Source organism: Nannobrachium achirus, assembly GCF_963921795.1.
Source record: "Nannobrachium achirus genome assembly, chromosome: 16".
Taxonomy (NCBI): domain Eukaryota; kingdom Metazoa; phylum Chordata; class Actinopteri; order Myctophiformes; family Myctophidae; genus Nannobrachium; species Nannobrachium achirus.
In genome coordinates, this window is record NC_137823.1 from 59244058 (window position 1) to 59262281 (window position 18224).

Sequence of the window (18224 nt, forward strand, 5' to 3'; positions counted from 1 at the left end):
ATACTTTATGTCCATGTTTGGACACAGATAGCAGTGGCGGATAGTTTCTGGTTCCAATTAACACATATGGTGCCAACCCCGAGTTTCCCGAGTTTGTATTGGTACTACCGCTGTGCCAACCCCGAGTTTCCCGAGTTTGGGCCGTTTTTGAAAAAAAAAATTTAAATGCGAAATTGCATGTTTAACCCCCATACCAACTCATTCTTTCAAACATGGCAGCCATGTTTGTTTACATCTAAAGAAAACATAATGGCTGATAAATCATGAATGCCTGAACGGATTTCCAAGCGGATTTTTTTGTTTGAAAGCTGTGAACAGCATCTACACACGTGGTGCATCATCTAGGCATGGGCGTGCACTTTTTACACAATTGCACAATTACATGGAAGTCTATGGTAACCATGGCAACGCGAGACATTGAAGAGAAAAAATCATTGCAACATAAGTGTTAATATAAATCTCTATTTTTTTTTGAGCTGTGCAAACCGCTCCTACAACACTCTATGTGTGTCAGCCCAAAAAAATAGCTCCATGTATGGAGATCCATATGCTCATGCACACAAAGTAACTGACGTCACAGACAGAACGGCCCTTACAAGGAGATATGCACGACACGTGTGTTGCGTTTGCACCGCGCACTCGATCCGCACAGGTGTGATTTTTCAATAGTTGAAACACAAAATAATTGAAGTGAATCCTTGTACCACCCAGGGCCCAGAATTTGGTGCGACACCCCTGGGTATGCAGACTGTCACTCTGCCCGCAATCACTCATCCGACATGGTGCTAAACTATGTAGACTATACACCCTACATTGATGTTGCTTTAAAAAATCACACCAAATGTGAAGTGAGCGGTGGTCGTGCTTGCATAACGTCTTCAGACTAGGATTTGAGTCTAGGATGTACAGGCTATGCTACACACACACGTTTTGCCATGGCAAAACGCTGAGGAAAAAGGCTACAGACATACAATATGACAAAACGCTGAGGAAAAAGGCTACAGACACACGCACAGCCACTCTTAGGAGCGGTTTACCACCGCTCAAAAGGTATTATTGGATGGACTAGAATGCACAGTGTGTGGGAGTGCTTCATGTCTCACCAGGCGTCTGCCCAGGTTGGTGCCCGTGTTTGCCCGTTGGACGGCCATCTGGTGGGTCAGCCTCTCTCTCTCTCGTTTGCCGTCTTCCTCGCTTGAGAGATGGAAGAGACATGGCAGGCTGGTGTGACTGGTGCCAGGCGGGAACAAACAACTTGAGGCAGGGACATGCTGGGCCCCTGAAAAAGAGTTGTAGAGGCCCTCATTGCGCGCTATAGAGAGAGAGAGATCTCTCTCTATAGCACTGCTGCTACTCAAAGATTTGCCATTTTATATCATGACAAGTGACAAGCCAGTGGGCCAATTACATGAGTTATATTTCGTCGTTGTCGGGTGGAAAACTTGTATGTCCAAAAGCGTTTGTTGTTTTGTATTTATCATTTTAAAAATGATTTAAACTAGTGAAAACAGCCGATCTACAAGCACACAACGCCTCGCGGTGCGAGGCGTTATTTCCTGGACCTGTTCAACAGGCAGTTTGGATGGGTGTCAGAGTTGGCCAACAACACCAAGACCCAGGATGGCAGGTTTCACATTGAGACGGTACGCACAGGGGCGTCACAAGGGGGGGGGGCTGAGTGGGACTGAGTTACTAGGCCCAAGTTGGAGGGGGCCTTAATTATTTTATTTTATACTTTAGCTATTGAAAAATAGCAGATATACAAGCTCACAGCACCCGCGCTGCGAGCTTGTAGATCTGCTATTTTTGAAAAAGTCGTGAAAATGTGTGCAAATCTTTGAATATATGTATTTTAAGCAGACATTTTGTAACTCAGACTTTGCTTCTGGGGGTGGGGGGGGGGGGGGGTCCCTGGAACTAAATATTTTGAGATGGGGGTCCGTGGCCAAATACATATCATTTTGGGGCTCCTTCACATGAAAAGGTTTGAGCGCCACTGACATAGAAACCTTAGAAGGGTTCGAAATATTCAAAGACTTTTTGTTACAAAAATTATGTCACTAATGATGATGACATGAGTTAGCCAGACCAATGAAACACTTCGATTTTGTTGATTTGTCCATGATGTCATAGGCACAGAGGCTTCCGATTGGTTTACCCTGATTTACTAGTGCTGAGCTCACCTTTGCCAGAGCTGTGGCTCCTTTGAGCTCATCCTCACCACCTTCATCCCCTCCAGGTCTCCTGCCTGGAACAAATCCCTTTTCCTCTGAAGGAGGTGAAGGATTTCCTTTGTCATCCACAATGTGTTGTTAGAGAAGCAGCGATTTACATCCTCTCCCATGTTCACTGAAACATTAGTCTGATGCCGACTCCGTGGGTACGGTTAGCACCGCTCAAAAATAAAATAGCAACAACCGGCAAATAATCTGTACCTCTCATGTGTTTTCATCTTGGTCTTGCCGTGTTCCCGTCATGGCTGCCAGTTCCCACCTGATGTTGTGAGGGAGTTCCGACCGCTCCACACCGTACTGAATAACCGCTAGCTTGCATAGCGTCTTCAGACTAGGACTTAAGTCTAGGATGTACAGGTCGTCAGTAAGGCATGGTCCTCCAAATACGACGATGCGATCTCCCAGCGGGAAACAGCAGGGCCCAAGCAACATTCCCGGGCCTTGGTCCCCTCTGGGCTCCACCTTCTTCCAGGAGAGGGTCTGTGGGTCCAATCTCAGCAGATCGCTGAAGTTGTATCCCACTCTGCCCTGCTTACGCCAATTGTCCTCTACGTATGAGGACTTGCGATAAAACGCATAGATCTCCCCGTTGTGGGAAAAGACTGAATGACAGAATCCTCGACCAGGGGGCGTGTCAACTCTGCCACTCTGCAGCCAGCGCTCGGTCTCTGTGTCAAACACTCTTATCAGTCTCTTCTGACCGAATCGACTCCTTTCGCCTTCAAACACAAACATCTTTGTCCCGACGATGGTGGCTAAGTCCCATGAGGAATCCGGTGGAGGCGTAGCGTCTCTGGCGCCGATAATCACAGACCAGACCATGGCGGCGGTGTCCAGCTTGTAGAAGTCATACGTGGATCCTGTCCGCGGCTCCAATCCTCCGCAGATGTACATGACCTTCCCAGAGGCGCAGGCCGAGTGCCTCAACCTCAACTTTGGGACGCTCCCAGAAACCTGGGGGCTGAGCCACACGTGGGTGACCACGTCAAACATGTACAGATAGGCTCTCTGGGCTCTCTCGCTACCGCCCCAGATATAGACCTTCTCTTCTATCAGCACCGCCGTGGGGCCACATTTGGCCCCACGTGGCAGCCCCTTGGGTTGGAACTCTTCAAAGGAACATTCTCTTTTTTTCCCTTTTTTGTTGTTTTGTTTTTTTGTTTTTGTTTTTTTTTCCTTTGTTTGTTTGACTGTTCTCACTAGACGCAACTTCCTCCAGCGTAAAGACACAGTGTTGAAGATATGGACGCACATCCGACGGCTGTGGCTGTTGTACGAACCCTCAAAGCAGTAGACCTCGTTTCCTACTGACACCGCAGGTATATCCACAGCCGGCGCACCTTTCAGGTGCACCGTCCAGTGGAGCATCTCTAAAGTGTGTTTATATCAAAGTCTTCCTCAACCACTTTTATTGGTTGAGCAATACAAGCATCACGTGAAGCTAAGCCAATCCCTGAAGCCAATGGGTTTTGGCCAATCAGGAAATGTCAGAAATGGATTCAGCATCCTCAATAACGATTGCGATTTTTCAATAGTTGAAGCACACAATAATTGAAGTGAATCCTTGTACTACCCAGGGCCCAGGATTTGGTGCGACACCCCTGGGTACGCAGACTGTCACTCTGCCCACAAGGACTCATCCCACATATGGTGCTAAACAGGGACGTGCTGGCCATTGGGAAAAGCGGGACAACTCCCGAACGGCCGGTTCATTCCCGGCCGGTCCAGGCCGGCCATTAGGAAAAAAAATTAAAATAAAATGTCGGCCTTCGTTCCATTTTGGGGGCTCGGCAGGCCAACAAAGTAAATCGTCACTTTCGGGCAGAAACCTCGTATCTCCAAGTTTCATATTTAAACATTTTTTCGCAAAGCAAAGCCCTGCTTCATCATATAAGGCCGTTGCACAAAAGTAGTGAAAACAGCCGATCTACAAGCACACAACGCCTCGCGGTGCGAGGCGTTGTGTGCTTGTAGATCGGCTGTTTTCACTAGTTTAAATCATTTTTAAAATGATAAATACAAAACAAACGGTTTTGGACATACAAGGTTTCCACCCGACAACAACAAAATATAACTCATTGAGCGCAGGAAGTCATGACGTAGCTAGTTCAGGAGGGGCGAGCTAAGGGTTGACAGCGCGCCGGGGGGGCGGGGGCCAGCGGCCTCAGCCCCCCCCTTTACCCAGAGTACATTAGACCTAGCTGCACAGCTATAGTCAGTTGCTAAGCTCAACGCTGCAGGACACACACAGGTGCCACACCTGTTGCTGCTGGAAGCTGTGCTGCTGCCCATGCACCGCTCCGAGAGGGTGCCTAACTTGGCTGAGTATTTCTGGCTGTTCCTGCTATCTACTATTGCTTATTTCATGTTCTTAGCTGCCAAACTAACTTAGTTAAGAAGCTGTGTTCTGGCCAGGTTGTAGGGGAAGGTTGAGGTTGTTATTCTGGTAATCACTGAATGCTAGAAGCTGTGTTCTTGGCCAAGTCGCATGGGTAGTTTTGAGATTGTTATTCGGGTAATCGCTGAATTCTAAAGTTTCAAGGTCCATATTGTCTTGCTAAAGTTGCTGGTGCCCCAGCTGAATTCTGTACTTCAGTCATGTTGCTAAAGCTAATCTAAAGGTGCTACGGGCTTGCTAACATGGCTAAATGTAAACTCAGGATCATAGAAAGTGGGCTGTGGCTACGGGCTAAATGCTAACTTATTTGTGCCCGGTGGGCCTTTACTGGGCTACCATGAGTTAAGGTAATCTCAGTCGCTGGGTTTGTCGATGATAGCGTCAGTGTTTTGCGACTGCACAGGCCGTATCGGCTAGCATGGAGCAACAGGTTCAATGTATAGTCAGCCAAGAGCTAGCCGGTGGCTATTGCTAGCCGGCTACTCCGGTAAGGATGCTGTTAGCCGGTAAAACAACGTGCTAGCCACGTCAAGGCATAGAGCGTGAGAACGTGGCCCCGTAGCAAGTATGAAACACGCCAGGAGGATTCAGTTTGTAGGTTGTTGTAGGTATCGGCAGCATTCACCTAGCATCCGAGCTAGCCGAGTTCATGTCAAGCGGTGGTTTACGGCATGACGTCGTCAGCGCATACTAAACGCTGGGGATGGGATATGTAGTTCGCTAGCATGTCAAGCCAGCTGGATTCCGTGCTACAGTCTAATGTGGCAGTCGTTTGTTGCTAATGCTTATTTAAGGTGCTTATGGGTTTCGCTAACGTTGCTAAAGATTAGCGGCTGTCCAGGCTGGGTTCAAGGCAAGGATTATGGCATAAAGGTTGGGTTCGTTGTTGTGGTAAACACGGCCGAGGTCTACTTCTAACTACTGCTTCATCAAGGTAATGGTGCTCTTTCCAGCTGAGTTTGCATACTACAGATCGAGACGGGAGCAGTTGCGGCTCCTGGCTAACGTTAAAATAACTTCAGTGTGCTTGGCTTGCTTGCGACCGTTCGCTAAGGTTAACTCAGTTGCTTGTGCTTATCGGGAACAGTGGTGTATTTGTCGGGAACAGTGGCGTATTGGTGTATTTTGTCAGCCGTATCTGCTACTGTTGAGCAGCGTTCCTTCCTTGCAGTCAGCCAGGGGCTAGCTTTGCTTGTTGTAAGCCGGCTAGCTTTAACTAATGTAAGGATAGCTGCTAGTTGGTAAAACAGCTTGCTAGCCATGTTCTAGGCGCAAGTATGGCCCCGTCTGAAAACGTTGCCTCTATAAACAGCTGCTGCTTATGAGGTGCTAGTTGCTATACTTAGCAGCTACTAAATGGTTCCTGTCGCTTGTATGTCTGCGTGGGCTCCTGGAAGGAGGAAAACCCGCAAGCTCATGAGTGCCACAGTTTACGTGCAAACAATGTTTTGCGTCCGCTAACGCTAGGCGTGCTGTCGGTCTTGACGTCACCAGTTGAACTCGCTAGTGCATGCAGGGAATCGTAGTCTTCTCTAAATGCTCGGTAGCTCCAGCTAAATATTCTCTTCAGTTTCAGCATCCATCAGCTGCAGCTCATCAGCTTCAGATACTAAATTATTCGTATCATTACAGCTCCAGGCTAGAGCACTTCTGGTCCGTAAGGTTATAGTATTGGGTCACATAGCTCACTGTATGTTCTAGTAGTGTTTCCGTAGCTGCTGCACTCGGCTTCAGTGCTGGTTTACAGCTCACGCTCAAGCTGCAACATGACTGTTGTAACATCATGCGCATATCCAGGATTTCTCCTTATCCGTGGTGCCGCTATCTTGGAGGCTAAAATGGGCACATTATGGTGCTAGTGGCGCTTGCTGCCGCTGCTTCAGTCAGATACTAATGTCTCCTATAGTTTCAGCTATTGGTAGCTCCACTCAACCTGCGGCGGCGTGCTAGCATAACTGCTAATAATTACAGCTAAGGCTGATGCTTGGCTGCATCATGTTTTCTTTCAGCTCATGCTAAAGCTAATACTTGTTGGTTGCTAACATTCTGTTATTATTTCAGCAAGGTATTGTTTCTACTGCATGTCAAGCTGTTACCAGGGTGTTGAGTGTTTCTGCTAACATGTTGTCATTTCTGCTCCAGTATGGCAGCTCCAGGCTAAAGCGGCACAGGTTCCACTAATCGTGTTTTACTTTATAGCTTCTTGCTGCGGCTGCTACATGTCTAACTGCTAACATAATTTCTATCCTTTCAGCTCGTGCTGGAGCTGCTGCATAGCTGCTACTACAGCAGGTCGCCATAGCAGCATGGCGCTGCAGCTGCTGAGGTTTTCTGCTAACATATTTATCATTACAGCTCCAGGCCGGAGCTGCGGCATGCCCCCTGCCACGGCATCAGGTTAGCATTGCAGCTTTATGCTAAAGCGGCTACATGTTCCACTAAATCGCGTTTTTCTTTATAGCTTCGGGCCACGGCTGCTACATGTTGCTGCTAACATCTTGTTTGTCCTTTCAGCTTCTTGCTGGAGCTGCTGCATAGCGGTTGCTACAGCATGTCATCATGGCAGCGTCGCGCTGCAGCGGCTGAGTGTTTTCTGCTAACATGTTTATCTTTATAGTTTCGTCCACTGCTGTATAATTCCATGAGACCAGTAAGGAGTCGGTTAGCACTGGAGAGGGCCAACTGCAGCTTCCGCTACCTCTGCCGCTACCATGAGCTGCCAGCCTGCCCGCCCGCCCGCCTGCCCGCCCGCGCCATATTCAGCAGACGGAAGTGGCCTACCGCCAGCTCGCCTGCCTGCCTTCCCGCCTGCCTGCCTTCCCACCTGCCTGTCGGCCCCCCCGTCCGGCTGCCCGTCCACCTGCTACAGCATCAGTTAATGCTATTACTGCTGCTACCATGAGCATGAACCAGCGCTGCGTCGTGCTGGAAGCCGTGGTGCCGGCCCATCTTCCGGGGGCGCTGTCAGGCTGTGACCGTCGTCGCCACCGCCAGGTCGCAAGGGAACATGGGAAGCTGCAGTTTCAGCACCAGCGGTGGGAACTCCTTTCCCAGATGCGCTGAGGAGCCACACTCTAGCAGGTAAATAGCAACGCATTTGCTCGTTCGATTCCGTGAGCGTTCAGCCGCTCTCTAAGCTTGCTAATAATAGGCAATCATAGTTACATAGCAGCGACTTACTTGTACTGAATGTTGGGCTTTAGCCGCTCTCTAGGCTTGCATAGCTTGCCTTAAAAGGTCAAGTCGTGTATCTCGTGGAGATTCTTATTTGTGCAGCAGCAGACTCTGCAGCAGAGCGCTCTGTGGGCTGCGAAAATTTCTCGGTGATCCTAAAAGTCAGCGACCCTAGGCGTGGTTTCATTGTTATGGTCAGCTAAAGCTAAGATTGTATTTTCCGCAGCAAGCACATGCGGTCACCAAGGCCAGGCTTAAGATGTGACTAGCACATGGCCTCTGAAGACTGCAGCTCGCAGTCAAAATCAGGGAAGGTACACCAGTGTCAGTCGCAGAACTAACTCTCCCTTCTGTCCTTTCATGTCCATGCTGAACACCGGGCTGTCTGCCCGACGTCCTCGTCACACGAACCCCGGAGAGAGCTGCCAGATTTGCGGCCCGATCCTGCACGCCCAGCTATCAAGCACACACAACACAGGACTGACCGAAGCGTGATGGTTCCAAGCTGGAGTTGGACGCGCTTCAGTTAACGCTTCTGCTGCTGATGCTAATAGTGCTGCAGGCACTATTAGCAGGGTTGTTCCATAGGGTTTCACTATGCTGCTTCTGCTGTGTTTACCAGGGGCATGTGCCCCCGATAGGTTGCGTGCTCAATTGCTGCTGCTGCTGCGTTTAATCGGGGCACCCGCCCCTGATAGGTTGCATGTTTACGTGCTGCTCTGTTGCGCTTCACAGGTCTTTAATTAGTGTTATTTCTCCAAGCTCAGAGGCTCATGAGCAGCCAGGCGACGCTGGAGTGACCGAACCAGCGGTCGATTAAAGACTGATTGCATCAAGCTGAGAGTAATCAGGGCGCTTCAGGCGGAGCCATGTATACTGTGGGAGGTTTTCTTCCCTAGCAAAGCAAGGTGGTCGGGGGTGGTAGAATATTAAAAAGGGCTGCATAAATCATGTATAAAAAATATAAAATGCATAAAAATAAAAAATAAAAAAATTAAATGTATATAAATTAATAAAGTATTCTGGGTGCTGGGCGCAATGTTTTTGTATGCTTAGATAGGTTTAGTTTAGTTATATGCGCTTCTGGTCACAGCAGTGTCCAAGCTGTTAGGCCCGCGGAAACAAATCATCCTCACCGATGATTAGGAGCCTTATGGATTCTAAAGCATTGCGTGTTTTGGGGGGGGACCCGCGTGGGTCCTTTCTTTGGGGGTATCGGATCATGTGTCCACGGAGAGCTTAATTCACGATATAACGTTATATATATCGTGACCCGCGGTACACTGATCCGATGGTAGAATCCATATGCCACTCCTAGGTTCCGCTTGAAGTTTAGATAGTGCTGCATTTATCCATGCTTGCTGCTTATTTCATTATGCTATCTGCTGCTCATGTCATTAGTTGCTGCTGTATTTGCTGCTTATCTCTATGTGCTATATTGCTGCTTGTATGCTTCATTCTTGTCAATAAAGCCCATTCAACCTAATGGTCGTCCCTCCTGAAATTGAGCGCAGGAAGTCATGACGTAGCTAGTTCAGGAGGGGCGAGCTAAGGGTTGACAGCGCGCCGGGGGGGCGGGGGCCAGCGGCCTCAGCCCCCCCCTTTACCCAGAGTACATTAGACCTAGCTGCACAGCTATAGTCAGTTGCTAAGCTCAACGCTGCCCCACCGCCATCCCCAGCGTCCACCTCAATGGATTATGCTTATCCCCGCTGGGGGTATCGGATCATGTGTCCACGGAGAGCTTAATTCACGATATAACGTTATATATATCGTGACCCGCGGTACACTGATCCGATGGTAGAATCCATATGCCACTCCTAGGTTCCGCTTGAAGTTTAGATAGTGCTGCATTTATCCATGCTTGCTGCTTATTTCATTATGCTATCTGCTGCTCATGTCATTAGTTGCTGCTGTATTTGCTGCTTATCTCTATGTGCTATATTGCTGCTTGTATGCTTCATTCTTGTCAATAAAGCCCATTCAACCTAATGGTCGTCCCTCCTGAAATGTAATTGACCCACTGGCTTGTCTTTGAGTAGAGAGATCTCTCTCTATAGACCGGTTTCTTGTTTACAAACATTGAGACTAAATGCACAGCTGAATGTATCATGTAATCAATTCCCACCAATCCCCAAACCTGTTGTTTTGGGGAGCGCTGCATGGTTTCTATTTATTGGCTAATTTTGGTACCGACCCATCAGTGTGACGTGGACCAGAAACCCGTCTATATATCGTGCAATGAGGGCCTCTCCAACTATTTTTCCCAGGCTGAATCAGGGGCCCAGCATGTCCCTGGTCAGGTGCTAAACTATGTACACCCTACACTGATGTTGCTTTAAAAAGGTATTACTGGATGGACTAGAATGCACAGTGTGTGGGACACAGTGGGAGTGCTTCATGTCTCACCAGGCGTCTGCCCAGGTTGGTGCCTGTGTTTGCCCGTTGGACGGCCATCTGGCAGGCCCTCCGTGTGGGTCAGCCTCTCTCTCTCTCCATCTGGCAGGCCCTCCGTGTGGGTCAGCCTCTCTCTCTCTCAGGGTCAGCCTCTCTCTCTCTCGTTTGCCGTCTTCCTCGCGTGAGCGATGGAAGAGACATGGCAGGCTGGTGTGAACGGTGCCAGGTGAGCGATGGAAGAGACATGGCAGGCTGGTGTGAACGGTGCCAGGCGGGAACAAACAACTTGAGGGGCTGCAGCGGCGCCGCCCCGCTGGCTCAGCCGGTTGGAGGGCACGCGGGCGGGCCGGGCACAGACCCAGCCGTGACACCTCTTCAATTTGTTCTCTACCCGACACCGACCCCCTTTCACTAGCCTCGTTTATGTTGTCTCGACACGGTCCAGTTCAATAGAAATGCCTCACACCAATGGACAATATTTGCCATGAGAGAGAGAAAAAAGAAAAAAAACACCATCTATTTATAGTAATGCCACTTATATGACAATAGCAAATCTGAAGTTGAAACAATATTGTCTCCCTGCCTTTTTATGCACACATCCTACAAACCACAAATTACATTTATTTCATAATCTTGTTAATTCGTCTAAAGCCCATTTTCAACTGCAGCTTTAGCACCACACTACACAACACTACACCGCACCACACCAAAACTATCGGCATTTTCCATTACACAAAAGTACCCCTATCGGTAAGAAACAAATTGACCCTTTTAACTGTGATTATAATACAATATAAATGTGTATTACAACTACTAACTATTATAATGCACTATACTGGATTATAACTGGGATTATGATACACTATAAAGTATTAATATATTACTATGATAATTATTATAACACACTATAATAGATTATAACGGTGATTATAAGACAATAGAATATTAGCATGTATTACAACTATATCCTGGTGGTCTAAATGAAACGTCAGTGAGTGTTTGCCCCTGTTTGGCCTAGCTCAGACCTACTCTGGATTGGATATGACGTATCTTGAAGGCTATGAGTTCAACTATTTACTCAACTTTGTTGCTTGGAGAGGAGATGTTAAGAAACAGAGTAGCAGGCAATCAGGAACAGACAGGCAAAGATGTTGAGATGATTCCAGGTTTATTGTATAGATGTAGGGAGCCACAGCACAGAGCCGACCATCAGCCTCACGGCTTCCGGCGGAGAAGACACTTCATACAACAATTTGGGCTTTCTTTATACTCTCTCAGAGTTAGCCGAGACAGACATGTTGATTCAGGGGTGAGATTAGGTTTACCATATGGTGGCCGAAGGGGCCTGTGGCCCGAAGGCCTTTGTTGACTGAAAACACCTTATCAATAGAACACAGCAGGGGACATTCCTACACAAAGACAGTAACCTGTGACTGTTGCCCCCAGGTGAATGCAAATCGGCTCTTTTGGTGCCGTGGGGGACAGGCAGACAGACAGACAAATAACAGCAGTTCGGGGTACAAATGATCCGTACAATAAGTACACAAATATGTGAGATATGGTTTCACAGGATACCGCATTCCTCCCTAAGGTCACAGCCACCTGTGAGCTTCACAATAACAGTGAAACCATATTCATAAGTGGAACGACATGGAAAGAAGAAAAATACAGTTCGACATGGTACATACAGATTCAAGATTTCATGTACATGTGATGGTTACAGGTTCTTGAAATGTGGTCGGTTTACCTGGCCTAAACCAACACAAAGACCTTGGCATGGAGTGCAAATGGAAAAGCTTTATTTGGACAACCACACTATTTTAGCCTACTGAAACATTTAACCTTATCTCGTTTGTAACATCTTATGATGTGGACAGGCCATACCATCATTACTTTGCTTGAGTTAAACTGAATCAGTTAACCTAATACGGGTGTCCTTTTCAGGCTTTATTCCACTCCATTGCAAATTAATTGCACAATTATAACCAGTTACACAATCTAGAAATGGTGGTTTACAATGGTACACAAGTACATACAAACACTTGTTGATAATAGCTTATTGGCTTTCCTAAATCGAATGAATGCCAAATAATGAACTTTAACACTTATTTGACCATATTCAGACAAAAATAAAAAGAGACAAGACGTGACAATCAATACTTCAGAAAAAAACGTGAATTTGTACTTGGCATACTTGTGTATTAACACCACCAACTGGCTTATCCCGTTTGCACTGATATACCTTCAACATCACAGAAACCTGCCGTATTCCTAATAATTCTGTCTAAAACAGAACCTCTTTGACGTGTTTTCACTACTGACAATTTAAGAAATATTAGATCAAATCCATTTTACTTAAAAACACTGTGCTTCAAAGTTGAGAAATAACAGTGTACCACACCATACCAACGGAATTTGAGAAAAGTGACCCCTTTGTTCGGGAAGAACAAATTACGATCACTGCTGGGTCAAATAGCATAATAATGAACATAATAATGAACCGAACATACTCTGAGTAATGCCTGGTCCATTTAAACTCAGGCCATTCCCAGAATCATTCATACATAATAAAAAAGTAATAAAACAAGAAGCTATGACCCGCGGTCCCACACTCTACGTTATATCCGGTGCAGTCCTGTAATACCTCTTCCAAGAAACGCAGAATTTAGGCCGCAAATAGAAAATAATCACAAAATTTCGTGGCAAATATGCCTTTAAGATCTAGTATAGGGACTCCGATTAATGGTCCCCATGTTCATTTGCTTTAGCTAAAAATCACCAAGAACATAAAATACATACATACATTTAACTGATTATTATTACATGATATTGAATAAAAAATAATTGACCTCTTCGTATATGTCGCTTCTGTAGTCTTCTCACAAAAATGTCCTTGTCTCACCTACTGCCGCTTTGTGGAATGGAATGTCCCGATTGAAAAGTTCCAACACCCCCCCTCGGCCCTGCATTGAGCTTTGGTGGGTGATGTGCTGTAGGCTACAGACAGGCGGCAGGAAAGCCCATGATCCCGGGTGAACGAAAATCACCGGACCTCCCTTGGCTCTCACCTAGGCCTACTGCTGCTGCTATTGTTCCCCAAAAGTTTTTACTGTCCGACTGGATCGCAGCACAGAGCCGACCATCAGCCTCACGGCTTCCGGCGGAGAAGACACTTCATACAACAATTTGGGCTTTCTTTATACTCTCTCAGAGTTAGCCGAGACAGACATGTTGATTCAGGGGTGAGATTAGGTTTACCATATGGTGGCCGAAGGGGCCTGTGGCCCGAAGGCCTTTGTTGACTGAAAACACCTTATCAATAGAACACAGCAGGGGACATTCCTACACAAAGACAGTAACCTGTGACTGTTGCCCCCAGGTGAATGCAAATCGGCTCTTTTGGTGCCGTGGGGGACAGGCAGACAGACAGACAAATAACAGCAGTTCGGGGTACAAATGATCCGTACAATAAGTACACAAATATGTGAGATATGGTTTCACAGGATACCGCAGATACTTTTTAGTACCACTTTCTCACCGCTCTACCCAGGTCCTTGTAGTGGAAAACCTGGCACAAGTGGGTGGTGTGGAGTGGTGTGGTGTCGGGCCATGTCAGTGGAAAAGGGGCTTAATACAGCACTGTATTCGCTTTGGTCCAATTAGAAACTGCAAGGCCCAGTGTTGCTTTTTGGCAAAAAATAAATAAATAATCTTTTAAAAAATTAGTTTTCCTGTTCTTTTTTCACATTAACATCACCATTAAATCCTATTGTTTAGTTTTACAATGCAATTGGCCACGATATTGGCATATAAATAAACAGAGGCTGACATTCTCACCACTTCACACATCTCTGGAGTCCAGAGTCTAGACAATCAACATGTCACTTTTTCACTGAAGCTATTCCTCACAAAAACAAGTAAAATGCCTGTAATACTTTTTTTGGAGATCATTAGAATGTCTAGAAGAACATGTACATGATTTATGGCTATAAAACCTTACAAAAACATTATTATTTCCTCTGATTAGGACTCCTACAACACCATCTGATTTTGTATTTATTTTTTGGCAAGTAGAAATTAATTTGGGTCTTGCAGGGTTAAAACCTGACCAAAAAACATTATCTAAGATCAGAGATACTAAGGATAGTAAGTGGTGTATATTCACTGACGGACACGGTTTAGCTCAACTAGTAACCGTCTCCCTTTCCCCATCCATCCATCCGTCCGGCACATGCAGGTCATCTCCAGGGACACGGAGGAGAATAACGGTGAGCAGCAGACTCCAGGGGAGACCAACGTGTCCGTGAAGCTGTTCGACTCTCCTCCCATGACCCTCACCGTGCCCGGGGACATCCCCTGGTCCGACCCCAAGTTCTCCGAGGTGGTGGCGCAGGAGGCCCTCGACCGCTACAAGGAGGCCTCCGTGTGAGTGTCCCCTCTGGGAGCGCCCGAGTCCTGTTGTTGACCCGTTAAGATCAGCCACTTTAACCCATTTAGGCCTAACCTATAGAATAGGGCTAAATCAGAAATTAGCCTACAAAACAAATATGTTGCTACATACTATACATGTACTGTAAGCCCCTCCCAAACAGCAAAATGTGTTCCCGGCCTGAATGGGTTAACTATTAAAAAATGGCAGATCTACAAGCTCACTGCGCGGCACCGAGTGCCGCGCTGCGAGCTTGCAGATCTGCGATTTTTGAGAAATTGTGAAAATGTGTGCAAATCTTTGAATATCTCTGCTGTCGGGCCAAAACCTCCTAACTCCAAAATGTTCATTGTAGGGAAAATGAGCTCAAGTGGAGTTTTGACCGAAGGGCTTTTTACTGCTTTTCATTGGTCAATATTATTTTAACCAACACACAGACGTAAAGGGTGTTCAATAGCACATAGTTATGAAAGAAATAGAGGGCCAATCGGGTGGAGTTAGCTGGTTTGGCAGAAAGTGTGGAGTCAGGAGGTTTTGTCCCAAGCACTTTTTACTACTTTCCATTGGTTCAATATTATTTTAACCAACACTCAGATGTAAAGGGTGTTCAATATCCCTGATTTAAGCCAAAAATTCAAAAACCTCAAAAATGGAGTTAAGAGGTTTTGGCAGTGACGATATATAATTTTCAAAGCAAATCTTTGCAACTGGGGGGTCCCTGGAACAACATATTTTGAGATGGGGGGTCCGCGGCCAAATACATGTCATTTTGGGGGCCCTAGACTTGAAAACGTTTGAGAACCACTGACATAGAAGACATTTATAGAATCTGGTCAAAATATTCAAAGACCTTGCACAAACGTACAAAAACAGCAGATCTACAAGCCACTCGGTGTATATCTGCTATTTTTTTTTATAGTTAAAGCATAAAATAATGTTTAAAGTCATGATGCGTTCCAGGTCATAATACGGCATGGGAGGACGTAACCAAGTATAAATCAGGCATGAGACATTTCACACGTGTTTTATCCTTAATTGCATGTCAGTAGAGATGCTCCAATTGAGATTTCTGTGGCCGATATATAATACCGATCACCAATCAACTGGAATCAGTATCTACTGATACAGATATTCCTGATCACAGCGTCAAATCCATAAATGTTTCTATTTATTGTGTTACTGTAGCAGCATTTATATATTTAATGATTCTTCTTACAAAACATTGACATTGTATACCAGTAAGACTCCCTAATCGGGAGATAAGCGACCGTAGGTCGCTTATCTCCACAAATGGGGCAAAAATGTGTTTTTCCAAAAGTTAACTTGTTCAACAGTCACTGAATGAAGAAACGAGAAAAGATAAGGAAGGCAGCAAGGACATTTGCTTATCTTTGAGGGAAGGTGTACACCTCTGTGATTGTTTAAGTGACTGAGATGATTAAGCTAGTGTTTCCAGATCTATTTTAGGACAGTGTTGTGGAGACAGTCACGGCTAAGACGGCATAATCATTAAGATGTAGTTGGACAAATCACTACAGATAAATAGTGAAGCCAGTGTGTGTGTGTGTGTGTGTGTGTGTGTGTGTGTGTGTGTGTGTGTGTGTGTGTGTACTGTCTGAACAGAGAAATCCAATTAATGCATGTTTCCTTTTTTCTCCCCCTCTGTAGAGTGGTCAAGTAAAGCCAGCAGATAACCTGCTCCGCAGTCTGCTGACAATAGAACGTCTCGGATGAATCCAAGTCTGAGTGAAGAACACCTGAAACAACGCCTACACCCACCTGAATGCTCTGTGGCAAAAACCCTCAAATAACAGCTCACCTCAAGTCCCACGGCACACCATGAAACTCCTGCAGCAGATCCTGGGATTTGGTTGGAAATCGTTAACCAGAGCTCACCTAAATACTGGATGGTCTCTCAGTTCTACTGTATGATTAAGCAGTCTTTGCAAAAATTACATTTAAACTACAAAATGTTCAATTTGTTTTACTTTGTCCTGCTGGAAGATAAATATGTAGTCCTGCTTCACATCGAGACCTCAGGTGGTGGAGCTTAGCACATTGATTGACCCTTTGTAGACAAATACATTCAGATGCTTTAGCTGAACATATTCTAGATATCAGGGAAATTCTTTCTAAATCCTCATCCTGTAGAGAACAGGGTTCCCATGGCCATGAAATTCCTGGAAATATTTTGAAATTAGAAAAATATTTTTCCAGTACTGGAAAAGTTTTGAAATTGATCAAGGGTCCTGGAAGGTCCTGGAAAAAAATGTATACCTCTGAAATGACAAATTAAACAGTGGCCAAATTGTCAAATATTAGAGGGAGAAAGTGTGAAAATAGCCGATCTACATGATCACAACGCCTCGCAACGCGAGGCGTTGTGAGCATGCAGATCTGCTATTTTCTGCAAAATTCCTCAACTCTCTTCAAATATGATTATTTCGGGGGTCACGGCCTGAAAAGGTTGATAACCACTGTCATACACTACCTGTCTTTGGGCATTGCGCATAGGAGTGAGCGACTCGTTATTGAGCTGAATTATTGTTATATAGTCCTGGAAATCGGGTTAAATATTCTGGAAAAGTTTTGGAAATTAATTGGTAAAGATGTGTGGGAACCCTGAGAGAAAGATATCTGCAACAAAGCAGAAAGCCCATAACACTCCAAGTTAGATAAAGTCTTTTTGGTGCACGGCTCAAAATAGCATAAGACAAAGAGGAGGTCGCCATCACTCAAGGAATCTCCTTTTCACATGATTTTATTAACCTCAACTGGACAGGAGCAACGCATGCGTTTCGACCCTGTTGGGTCTTCGTCACCGCTGACGAAGACCAACAGGGTTGAAACACATCGTACGCGTACAGTTGAAGTAAATAAGATCATGTGAAAAGGAGATTCTTTGAGTGCTGGCGACCTCCTCTTTGTCAAATCATCATCCTGGCCTATCTTTGTCAGGTCTCCTTTGAAAAGGACATTCTTAATCTCAAATGTGACTTAGCTGGTTAAAATCAAGGCAAAAACAGAACCAGCTTGTGTACCAGAGTTCCCTAAACCATCTTTGACATCAAAACCACTTTTTGTGCGTCACGAATGGCACCATGAATGGAATAAAATGGTCTAGTTGCAAAGATGCAAACGTGAAAGTAAACTGTTCTAGTTACCACTTCTGTTGATCCCCCGGATACTAAATTGACCATTTTCCCAAGAAATCTTGACACGTCAGTCAGTGTATTGATGTGATGTAAAGTTAGCTTGCTGTTTTTAGAGACTAGAAGGCTGAGGAAGCATTTGCTCAAATATAGAATACATTTCTGTAGTTGTTCACAGAGTCAGCATTGCTTTGAATCCTTCTGTATTGACAGTCTAGCAATGAAATGATGCCTAGTGATTAAATCCTGCTCAAAGCTATGCCTGTGTGTGTGTGTGTGTGTGTGTGTGTGATCTGTTGACAAATAGCAACTAGTATTCTCCATAATAGAAAGATTACGTAGATCAGGGGTCTTCAACGTTTTCAGGCCAAGGACCCCTTCTGGTCAAGAGAGAGATGAAGCAGGGACCCCCACAACAGTGCATTTTGGATTTGCGTCAA

At 45.8% G+C, this 18224-nt stretch overlaps 1 protein-coding gene across 1 annotated transcript in view; it reads left to right on the forward strand.

Annotated features, from left to right (window-relative positions):
* clu (clusterin) overlaps positions 1 to 18043 on the forward strand; it is a gene marked incomplete at its 5' end in the record, with an annotated part of 51584 nt that extends 33541 nt beyond the window's left edge. The window contains 2 exons of the mRNA XM_080745071.1: positions 14441 to 14628; positions 16301 to 18043. Coding sequence (XP_080601197.1) covers positions 14441 to 14628; positions 16301 to 16313 — 201 coding nt within the window. The 3' untranslated portion in view covers positions 16314 to 18043. The remainder of the gene's footprint in view (positions 1 to 14440; positions 14629 to 16300) is intronic.
* Between the last annotated feature and the right edge of the window lie 181 nt (positions 18044 to 18224).